The sequence below is a fragment of the Apis laboriosa genome, unplaced genomic scaffold, assembly GCF_014066325.1.
Source record: "Apis laboriosa isolate Shangri-la unplaced genomic scaffold, ASM1406632v1 scaffold113_cov153, whole genome shotgun sequence".
Classification (NCBI taxonomy): Eukaryota; Metazoa; Arthropoda; class Insecta; order Hymenoptera; family Apidae; genus Apis; species Apis laboriosa.
In genome coordinates, this window is record NW_025220892.1 from 1,013,751 (window position 1) to 1,025,618 (window position 11,868).

Sequence of the window (11,868 nt, forward strand, 5' to 3'; positions counted from 1 at the left end):
AGAAATATTTTTCATTGAAATAAGTTTTCTATAAAAAATAAAATCGTTTATAAATTAAAATGGGTAAAAAAGGAAAAATTGGAAAACAAAGAAAAGATAAATTTTATCAATTAGCAAAGGAAACGGGTAAATATTTTGAAATAATATTATTTTATAAAAAAAATAAAAATAACCTTATTCATTTAATGAATATTTTAATATTAAATTTTAAATTATGATATATTTTCAAAATTACATTATTATTGATAATATATGATGTAAAATTATTTTTTTAATAAATTATATTTTATAGGTTATAGATCACGTGCGGCTTTCAAATTGATTCAACTGAATCGGAAATTTGAATTTTTACAAAAATCTCGAGTATGTATAGATTTATGTGCAGCTCCTGGAGGATGGATGCAAGTTGCTCGGCAGAATATGCCAGTATCTTCCATAGTAATAGGTGTAGATTTGTTTCCTATAAAACCCATTCCAGGATGTATCAGTTTAATAGAAGATATTACAACGGATAAATGCCGTGTATCAATAACACGTGAATTAAAAACCTGGAAAGCTGATGTTATATTACATGATGGAGCACCAAATGTAGGTAAAAATTGGCTCCATGATGCATATCAACAAATTGTTTTAACTTTAAGTGCTCTTAAAATGGCAACGCATTTTTTGCGGTCTGGTGGTTGGTTTATTACAAAAGTCTTTCGTTCAAAAGATTATAATCCATTGATTTGGGTATTAAAACAATTATTTAAAAAGGTATATAATTTTTTTTATTACAAAAATAATTTTTATTATATTGATATTTTGTTTGTGTATTTTATTTGTGTATTTTGTTTAAGGTACATGCAACTAAACCACAAGCATCACGTACAGAATCTGCTGAAATTTTTGTTGTTTGTCAATATTATATTGCACCAGATAAATTAGATCCTAAATTTTTAGATCCAAAATATGTTTTTTCTGAATTAGAGATAGAACCTACAAATAAATTAAATATATTTAATCCTACAAAAAAAAAAGATAAAGTAGAAGGTTATCCAGAAAATGATTATACTTTATACCATAAATTATCTGTTAAAGATTTTATAGCATATGAAAATGTTGTGGAAGCATTGCAGAATACTTCTGAAATTGTTTTTGATGATGAAATAATAACTAATCATGAAAAAACAACTAAGGAAATTAAGGAATGTTGTAAAGATATTAAAGTATTAGGTAAAAAGGATTTACGAAATTTAATTAATTGGTGGAAGATAATAAAGGAATCTTTGAAAGAAAAGGAACCAATAGATGAAAATATACAAAATTTGCTTGATGAAACAATAGAAACAGCACCTATGAGTCAAGAAGAACTGGAAGATATAGAAGATGAACAAATTAGAAAACAAATTGAAGAACTTAAAGAAAATGAAGCTAGAGATCTTAAACGAAAGAAAAAAAAGGCCAACAAACAGAGACAAAAATTAAATGAACGACTTAATTTAAAAATGATACATAAAGGAAATGAAGGACCTATATTGGAAGGAGATGATATGTTTAGTTTGAAAGAAATTAAAACACATCAACAGTTAGAAAATATAATGGATCAAGATCCTAATATACTAGCAGAAAGTGATGTAGATTCAGATACAGAACAAAAAAAAACAAAAAAAATGATATATAAAAAAGATAAAGGACATTTAGATAGTTCAGGCTTATATTATAAATCAGAAGATAGTGAACCAGATGATTCAGATGATGCTTCAGATAATGATTCAGATAGTAATAAATCAGATTTAGGTATTTTATACATTATTTAAATATATAATTTTTTATAAAATTATTATATATTTTTATTAATATTTTTATGCAATTATACAATTAAATTTTAGGTTTAAATGAATCTGATGATGAAAATATTAAAAACATTAAAAAAAAAAAAAAAAATATTGAAGAAGATTTCGAGAATCCTTTATTAACTGATTTAGATCATAGAGACAAAAAAACTAAAAGAATTCACAAAGCAGAATTATGGTTTGAAAAGGATATATTTAAAAATTTAGAAGATGAAAAAGATGAAGATTTTGAATTGGATAAAATGGTCGAGGAATATAAAAAGAAAGGTGGTCATATTATAGGAGAAGACATTTCTGCAGATAGTGATAAAGAAAATAAAATAAAAAATCATAAAAATATAAAAAAAAAAAGACATGATGATAAAAATAATAATGATCTTAATAATGATGATTTAGATTCTGATTATGATGTGAATAAAATGATGAAAAAATCTAAAAGAAATGAAATTAGTGACAAAGATAATTCTCAAATAAGTGAGTATGTTATATGGATATTATACAATAAAATTTATTTAGTAAATAAAAGATTTAATATAACTATTTTTATAATATATAGATAATAAATTAAAGAAAAGGAAACATTTATCAGAAGAAGATTTAGCATTAGGGTCATTGTTAATACAGAGTAAAAAAATTCGAAGGAACTTAATAGATTCAGCTTGGAATAGATATGCATTTAATGACGAAAAATTACCAGATTGGTTTATGCAAGATGAAGAAAAACACATGAAAAATGTAATACCAGTACCAAATGAACTTGTTAACGAATATAAAAAACGTGTTGAAGATTTAAATATTAGACCAATCAAAAAGGTAATAGAAGCAAAGGCAAGAAAAAAGCGTAGAGCGTTACGTAAATTAGAAAAAGCAAAAAAGAAAGTGGAATCAATAATGGATAATACTGATATTAGTAATAAAGAAAAAGCAAAACAAATACAAACGTAAGCATTAATTTTTATTTAAAAAATTTTATATATTTTTTATGTATTTATGCATGCATATGAAATTGATTATTTGTGATCTTTTATTTTTCTAGTTTATATAAGAAAGCTCATAAAGAGCCGAAAAAAGATGTTACTTATGTAGTCATGAAAAAACATATGACACAAAAGAAAACGAAAAGACCACCTGGCGTTAAAGGACGTTATAAACTGGTTGATCCGAGAATGAAAAAAGATTTACGTGCAACAAAAGCAAAAGAAAAAACTAAAAAACGTGGAAAAAAGAATCATGGTAAACCACCTCAAGGAAAACCTAAAAATCGTAAGGGAAAAAAATTAAAGTAATTTAATTTAATTTAATTTTTTTATTTTATTCTCATATAAAATGATCATATTAGTGATTTTCATTATTCTGAAACTTCAACATTCAATATAATGCATTAAAAATAGGAAACTAAGTAATAAATTATCTACTTGAATACATGATAGATACTATTTTCCTTGAAATTTTAATATTATATTTTGTACATAAATATGTATTGTATATATAACTTATACAATTATTATTATTATTATATATAATAATAATAAAATATCTAATTATAATAAATTGAATATTTAAAAACTCAATTATTTGAAAATTGCACTTTGTGATCAAAAATTGCAATGTACTTTGATACATAAAAATTGAATAAAAAAAAATATATATATATAGTAAAAATATATATATATATTTATATATTTATATATATATTATATAAATATATATTGAAATTTATTTATATATTTATAATATTAAATTATTTGTTTTATAAATTTATATATTTTTATTCAATTTTGATATATCAAAGTATATTACAATTTTTTATCACAAATTGTAATTTTCAAATAATCGAGTTTTTAAATATTCAATTTATATAATTAGATAGATATTTTATATATTTATGTTACTATATATTTTATATTTCATAAAATACTTCCAAAAAATTTTATATATAAATTTATATATCCGGATTTTTTAATTGGTATGAAAAAAGTCTATTAAAATAATAAAAAATAAAAAAGTACAAATAAAAATATTTGTTTTAAAATAACTTAAATGTAAAAATGTAATTTATAAAATCATATAGCATGCAAAAAATAAATGATATAAATAAATTTTACTATCCACTTGTCCAACTATGTGAAATCTCCTACTATGATCGACTTAATATTACTTCTCTCTTATCTTTTTTGCTTTTTACTAACTTCCTTCCTGGTGTATTCCATACATCGAACATTCTGATGCAATCATAGCTGCGTAGTGTCGGGACGCTGTGGTCGATGTCAAGGACAAGGCCGATGGCATTTAGAAAGATCGTTTTACATCGTCGTTGCAATGAAAGTAGTCGATGAAACTTTTTTTGGCTCGCTGCCAAAAATCTCATCATCGTTCTCATCGGCTTCATCATTGGTATATTTTTACAAATATGCTTCTACATTTATATATGATTTGTAATTACGAATCTTCTATCATGTTCTTATTTTTTTTTATTTTTTATTACTCGTTATTCAAAAGTTTTTTGTCATCTAAGCATTTGTTTTAATTGGCAGAAAATATCAATTATGATATAATTAATATAAAGGCGATCTATTGCAATGGTTGATGTTAAGATTAAATTTACTGATATATAAATTTCATAATACGATGAAATACAATATTTTAATTATATATATTTAAATATGTATATTATCGATTTTTTTTTATTGAATTATTTGAAAATTATTTATGAGAAGGTTGAACTTGGTAAATTCCGAAGCCTTGAACTGATCTGATGGCTTTTAACTTGAGTTAAAATTATGATGAGAAATATTGCATCAGAAATATTCACAATTGAGAAATAGATTATATAGCAAATGAAAAACATATTTGTTAAAACATTTTTTTGATAATATTAGAAGTTTAATATGCTATAATAATCAATAACAATATATGATTTCAACAATTTTAAATATTGATAAAATAATTTTGTTTTTTTTTAAATTTTGTTTTATAATGTTTTTTGTTTCAAAAATATAAACAATGAATAATTGATATTACTCGGTCAAGTTTCCTGACTTAGATTCTTTTATGAAAGACCATCGGTATTTGTGTTCTTTACGCGGTTGACGCTTACGTCAAGGGCGACCTCGACTTTTCACCGTCTCTAATCTGTACGAGAATCATTTACGAGACAAGCATTTCATTTCCACAGTGTAATTTCCACTAGATATAAGTATTAAGATTTTGTAATTTCTTTTACAATCGCATCGAATTTTTTTTTATAGATTGCACAGTTATTAGTTAATTTATTAAGTATATTATATTAGAATCTTTTCAATTGATTTTTTATTATTGAATAATTCATAAAATAAGTTCGATAAATATATAACTTCTATTTTTAATTTTAAATTGAAAATTAAAAAAATGTTTCTTTGATTTTGTTTATATTAAAATTGATAGATTATCGCAGTTATCTTAATAAATTTTATTTTATTTTTGCTTTATTATTAAAATATGTGTTATTTTGATCTTTAAAACAAAAAATTTATTGACATTTTAAAAAATTATTTTATTAATTAAATATAAATAAACATTCAAAATTAACAAATATAATTAATGAATACTTTAGTTACTTACCATGTCAAATCTTGAATAATCATTTATATCATTTATATAATATGTATATAAATATAACAAAATATATAATATAAACAAAATACATAGTTAGAATTTAATTGTGTTTAATAGATAAAAAAACTTAAACTTTAACTAACTTAAAAACTTAAATTAAACTTAAATTTTAACTAACTTAAAAACTTAAATTAAACTTAAACTTTCCATTATATATGCCGTAACATTTACATATTCATTCTTTTGAAAAGATGATACGTTGAAATTTTCTTCTTGTAATCTTTGTCGTTCGTATATAACTTTGAATCACAAAACTAAAAAATAGAAATGAAATAAATAACATTGAATCAAAACGAAATATAGTATTCATAATAAAAATATTGTGAATATATGAATCAAAATAAAATAAGTAAATGCGAAAAGTTAGATCGAAATATAAAAAAAAATAGTCAAGTTATGGAAGTAGTGGGGGTAGATGCAGTGAGACAAGGGCTGACGCGCGGTTAATTGAGAATCGTTAACGCGTCCTCGAGAGAAATTGAGCGACTGGATTTTGCTAGGTCCTCTTTTACTCTCCGCAGCCGTTACCATCAGCTTGTCTCCCTCTTTTCGTCCCGGCTTCCTAGCCACTATGCTGATGACCTTCAACCGTTCAAGAGGGGATGGACCTCGTTGGCTAGCGGGCCGAGGTATAAGGTCAAGGTTGCTGTAGTCGGTGTGCACGGGATATGCGACCTCCAAATGCATCGAGCGAGATGCGTGCGCAATTGACGCATGCGCACTATGAGCCGGCTTGTCGTGCGTCGCAGCGTGTCGCGCAAGTCATTGCCAAGGTCTTCTCTGGTCACGGGCAAACCGTTATAAGTAGCGATGGGCACGAACTAAAATGTAATTTTTAGACTGTATTATTAAAGATCTATATATATCATTAAATGCTTTTAGAATGTTATTAATTTAAATTTTGATGATTTGAAAAATTATGCATCTGTATTGAATAATTTACATCCTATATGATATTGAAATCTTCTGAATGAACTTATCAAAAGAACATAGTAAGTACCGGATATTTATTTTCATATTATTTTCAATTAATATATTAGATAGCGATACATTTTTTATGCAACGATATATACACTATTATATACACTATAATATGCAGGAAGAAATAGAATACGTAATAATAGGAAAAATATATGAAAAATTAACGTTAAGTATTGAGAGTGGCCATCTTGAAATTTGTATTGTATTGCATTTGTATTTTTTTAACACATTATATATTCAATTTGTTTCGATTTGATATTAGATTATGAGAATTTCGGTTCCATCGCTAGTCGTAAGTTGCCGGTTGAGACTGATGCAAGGTCGTCGACGATTGTTTCAGGGTAAGCTGAACTATTAACGCCTACCCCATTAAAACTTTTTCTTGTATATATTGTAACATGAATTTAAAGTAATAGATAGGATTGAGTTATTTGGATTAATATAAAAGAATTGTAACTATAAGACATAAAAATAAATAAATAAATATATAATAAATGTAAACAAATATATTTTCTACAAATGTATTTTTTAATTTCTTATTACTTTTTTTTCTATTATATATTTAATTTGAATTTTTTTGAAAATAATTATTTACAATTGATTTATTATTTCCTTAGTTTCAGAAAAAGAAAAGCTAATTGTAGTCATTTTGTATTAAAAAAAAGAACATTGTATTGAAAGAAACAATCAGGAAAAGAACTAAATATTTTTATTATAAGATTTCTAATAGAAATATCTATAGAAGGATTTTTTTCAATTTATAATATATAATTATAAATATAAAGCAACGAAGTATTAAATTTTTATAAATTTTTTTGCGAAGGAATCTATTTTTAATTCTAGGTAAAAATTAATTTTAAAGATATTATGATCTTTCTTCTCATAAAATTTAAGAGGATATTTATATTTTGCATAACATATCCCTTTATGAACTTGTGTGTAAATTTCTTGTCATAAGAAATGAAATATTATTTTAATTTTTTTGTTTTTTTTTTTCATAGAAGTTTCATTGAAATTTATTTGAGATAAAATCTGGTTTTAATTATAAAATTTTAATTTTATTTATTTACATTTTATTACTTTTTAAATTAAAAGATGTTGCAAAAAGAAAAGAAATTCAATAATTTGAATTATTAATTTAAATTATTATTAATTTTATTGAATAAATTTGAATATTTTCGATTTTTATTTTTTTTTTAACTTGTAGCGAAAAGAAATCATGAAAGGAATAAACGCGCGCGTCGCGACGCCTGCGTCACGACATCCGACGTACATCCATGGCCAAGGTCCTCCCCGGTCACGGGCAATCCGTTATACGTAGCCGGGAGCCAACACTTGCTCGAGGTCGTCCATGACTATCTTATTCGCCTCAAGGTTCGGAAAAAGTTGATCTCTATAGGCAGATCCACCTAATATGCTATGAAGTCATACAATGTTAATAAAGATGAACATTATTTTTAAATAAATGAATTTAGCTTGAAATATTTAAGAGAAAAACTTTATATTTTAAAGATAAAAAATCAATTAGAATAGAATATTTAATGTGCGGATAAATTATGAAAATCTTTATGAAAGCTACATAAACTTTTTCAATATTAAAAAAAAAAATGTACAAATTTTTGATTTAATTTCAACAGGTAATACGTCTATTCTTTCTTATTTGATTAGATTGCGATCAATTTTCGATTTAACAATTGTTACAAGTTCACTTATTTTCATTAAATTATAATATTTTTCATTAGTGAATTAAAAAATCTATCAACATTTTCTTTATGTCTAGAATGAAAATTATGTTCTATATATATATATATATATATATATATATATCGATTATAACATTTTACTATAACATTTTATCATAAATCATTTCCCATTATATCATACATTTATGCCCACAAAATATTTAAATCTATGCTCTTTCAATCGTTTCAGAATATATTTTTCTCGAAATTCAATTTTTGAACGAGTTATAAGATGCAAGATCGGAAAGACCTTGTGGTACGGTCTAAAAGTAGTAAATTCTTCGTTATGTCCTTAGATTTCCGATTATTTTCTTCCCTTCCTGGAACATATTACCGGTATCCATCCTTTTCTCACGATGGAAAAGGGGTTTGGGAGTTGATATTGGCCCATTCGGGGTGGCAAGTTCAAGGTTGCCACGTCCGGGCCACGTCCGGACATGCTAACCCAAATACGATTACGGTCTGAGTACAGTGAAGAGCCGAGACAACAAACTCGAGATCTAGTTGGAGTTTGCTAGGCCAATGGGACAAGAATCTAGCCCAATTCCTCTTCTCAGAATTACTTTTCTAAGTGGACATGCGGTTACCCGCAATGTTTAAAAGATTTTGCATATCGTTCCATGGCTAATGCTATTAATATATTAATTTTTAATTATATAGAGTAAACTAGAATATTTTTTCGTAACAGCAATTCAATAGCATGAAACATTCATATATGAAATATATTCATATAAAAATTTCATGTGTCTTGACCCTTCTTAACTTCAACTTCAAAGTGTCTACTTTTTTTTTCTCTTTTTTTATTCTTTCTTTTTTGTTCTAGAGATTTGTTTATTTTTCATTAACATTTTTCTCTCATATGTAATTCAACGTTTCTGAATAAGTGTTTTAATCTACTTATCCTCTGTATTTCAATTATCTTTGTTTCATAATTATAAAACTAAAAGTGAAATTACCAACCGATTTAAATTCATAGAAACTTTTAAGTGTGGTCCCGTGATTGATTGCAATTCATGCAATTGCATCATATCTATGAAAGAACAATAATACGTAGTAGCTGGAGACTGTTTCATACCAATTACCTTGAACAACGTATTCCTATGCATTATATATACAATTACGACTGATAAAATGATGATTGATGAGAAACATTAGACATGAACTCATTAATCGATTATATTTCAATTAGATTTAATTTCTAAATAAATAAAAATCTATATTATTTATAATTGTATTTCTTCATGAATTTAAAATTTGTAATTAATAATTCTGATTTTTTTGCAGATTTCTTGGCGAGTATATTTCCACAATATTGATACATTATTATATATAAGAAGATACAATATTCTACGAATTAGTCGCATCATCATTGTACTTAGTCACGAGAATTATCGCCTCGTAATAATGTCACCTGGATGTTTCATTACGAAACGCCCACCGAATACACGATTCTTGGAAAAAAACGAGAAAATATCCTTGTTTATCACTTTGAATTTTACCTACCAGCTCATGTCTCGCTGCAAGTACATGCATTATACTTGTATCATCATCGACACGTAATAATAATTAGTACTAGTCATTTGGATGACAAGTCAAAATTGCAAAATTTTTCATTATATGGTTTTCGTTTTCCATACATAGGAGACGAAAGAAAATAGGTAGTATAATATATATTAATAATCATTAATAAATCTAATAGGATAAACGAATTATATATTGATTCAGTCATAATTTAATCATGTTGTAGATTTGATAATTACTTTCCTAAAAAACTTCAAAAACCTTCATTTTGTTTTTAATCAAAATATGGTTCATCGACTGGATGACATGAAAATATGGACTTTGGAAGTGGTTTTCGATTAAAATAGCTAATGATTGATCAGGAAATCGTCTCATAGAACATAAAGTTTGTCCACAAATTTCCTTTCCGGAAATCATTTGATTCGCCCACCATCCGGCCAGCGTTTCATGTTTCACCTCGAAGCTGGAAAATATATTCGCCCTCTTTTCCTATTTTCCGCGTGGGACGTGCATTCAAGCGCGGTAACCTTGAACTTCATCCGCCTTTTCATCTCTCTCTTTCTTTCTTTCTATTTTTTCTCTCCTTTTAGTGCGATCTTTCTTCTCTCTTCCTTCTTTACTGACAATGTTCCGTCTTTTTTTTCTTTTCCTCTCTTCTATCTCGTCCTTTTCTCCTCTCTCTCTCTCTCTCTCTCTCTCTCTCTCTCTCTCTCTCTCTCTCTCTCTCTTGTTTTCTATAAACAACTTTTCTATTTTTCTCCTCTCTCTTATCTCTCTATCAACGTGCTCCGTTTCCTCTCCCTTACCCTCTCTCGTATAATTCACTGACGTCACGGTTATCGACCCGAAATCCCGAGGCTTGGTCTGTGCTTCTGTATTTCTATACACGTGAAACATTTGCACGTGTACGTTTCCTCAGATACGTTCTTTCATTTAATGCGTGTGAATTACACGCAGGTTTTTGTTATTATATCGTGGAGAAAATGAATTCGCAATGAATCAATGAATTAACAAGTCATTAACACGATTCGTGGTTTTTTTTTAAAATTTTATTTCACGATTATAATGATTTTAATGATCAATACATGAAATAAATATTAGTTCTAGTTACAATAAAATTCTTAATTGTTAGTTATTATATTTTAAAATCTCGAAGATAAAAAATTATTATATTTTTGTTCTAAAATAGAATTTATTTGTGAACTTGTTATCGTGTTAATAACAATTTTAAATTTTCGAATTTAACATAATTGTTTTTTCTTTTTTGTTATTCATAACGAATAAAATTCACATCCATTAATTATAGAACATCTGATGAAATAATTTATACAATCAAATTTTAATAATAAAACTTTATCTTTTGTGCTATTAATAAAAAACTTGAATTATATTAATCAATTACAAAATTTTTGATTTTTGATTTTATAATTTACAACTATTAATAAGAAATATCTTTTTTCTAATTTGAATAATTGAACGTGGAAATCAGATTATATCATGATTATATCATCTATTTTTCCATTCTTTTATTCATACCTATTTATTCACGTAAATGACAAAATTGTATCCCTACGTCCTTCGACACAACTCCTCCATCTATCCTGTCTATTTATATCTTACCGTGACTATTCCATAGTTGCCAAAGCAATTCATTTATGACCTTTGTGTCCAAGATATAGACCTAACCATTGTATGCTTGTAGGTGATTCATCGAGGCAGCTGGATTTTGGAGCACCTTCTACGTCGCGTTATGAGCGACTTTTGTTGACGTACGTGCATAACCGGCTATGCATTTATGCTTCATCAAGACGTCACGTCCTCGTGACCTGTACTTAGTTGTGTGCACGTCAATATATGTTTATGTATACGCCGTATCAAGAAACACGTCAAGGGCACGACCGCAGAACTGAAGATTCACGATGGAAAATCACGATCGCCGTAATGGAAAAAAAAAAAAGCTCCACGAAAATCAAGTAAGTAAGTAATGATCGCACATGTTTTCTCGTGGCTATCATTGAAATTCAGGGTAATTATTCGTTGATCTCCGCTTTGCTTCTAAATTTCGTACAATCTTAGCTTCTTCAGCCTTCAGTTCGGCTTGATCCTCGATTTAAATGGTATTAATGGAATTAATC

The 11,868-nt window shown here is 26.4% G+C and overlaps 1 protein-coding gene across 3 annotated transcripts; it reads left to right on the forward strand.

The window, feature by feature from the left end:
* The first annotated feature begins 44 nt into the window (after positions 1-44).
* On the forward strand, positions 45-9,787 carry LOC122716293 (pre-rRNA 2'-O-ribose RNA methyltransferase FTSJ3). 3 transcript variants are annotated; one of them, XM_043939224.1, is made up of 8 exons: positions 45-126; positions 293-756; positions 840-1,779; positions 1,872-2,309; positions 2,392-2,776; positions 2,872-3,098; positions 7,678-7,844; positions 9,497-9,787. In XM_043939224.1, the coding sequence occupies exons 1-8, from the start codon at positions 60-62 to the stop codon at positions 9,770-9,772; spliced, it is 2,964 nt and encodes a 987-aa protein (XP_043795159.1). In that variant the 5' UTR covers positions 45-59; the 3' UTR covers positions 9,773-9,787. The 3 variants fall into 3 exon arrangements, with proteins under 3 accessions (XP_043795159.1, XP_043795174.1, XP_043795166.1); XM_043939239.1 differs by lacking the exon at positions 7,678-7,844 and having other exon boundaries at positions 9,497-9,651; XM_043939231.1 differs by lacking the exon at positions 9,497-9,787 and having other exon boundaries at positions 7,678-7,952.
* The last annotated feature ends 2,081 nt before the right edge of the window (positions 9,788-11,868 follow it).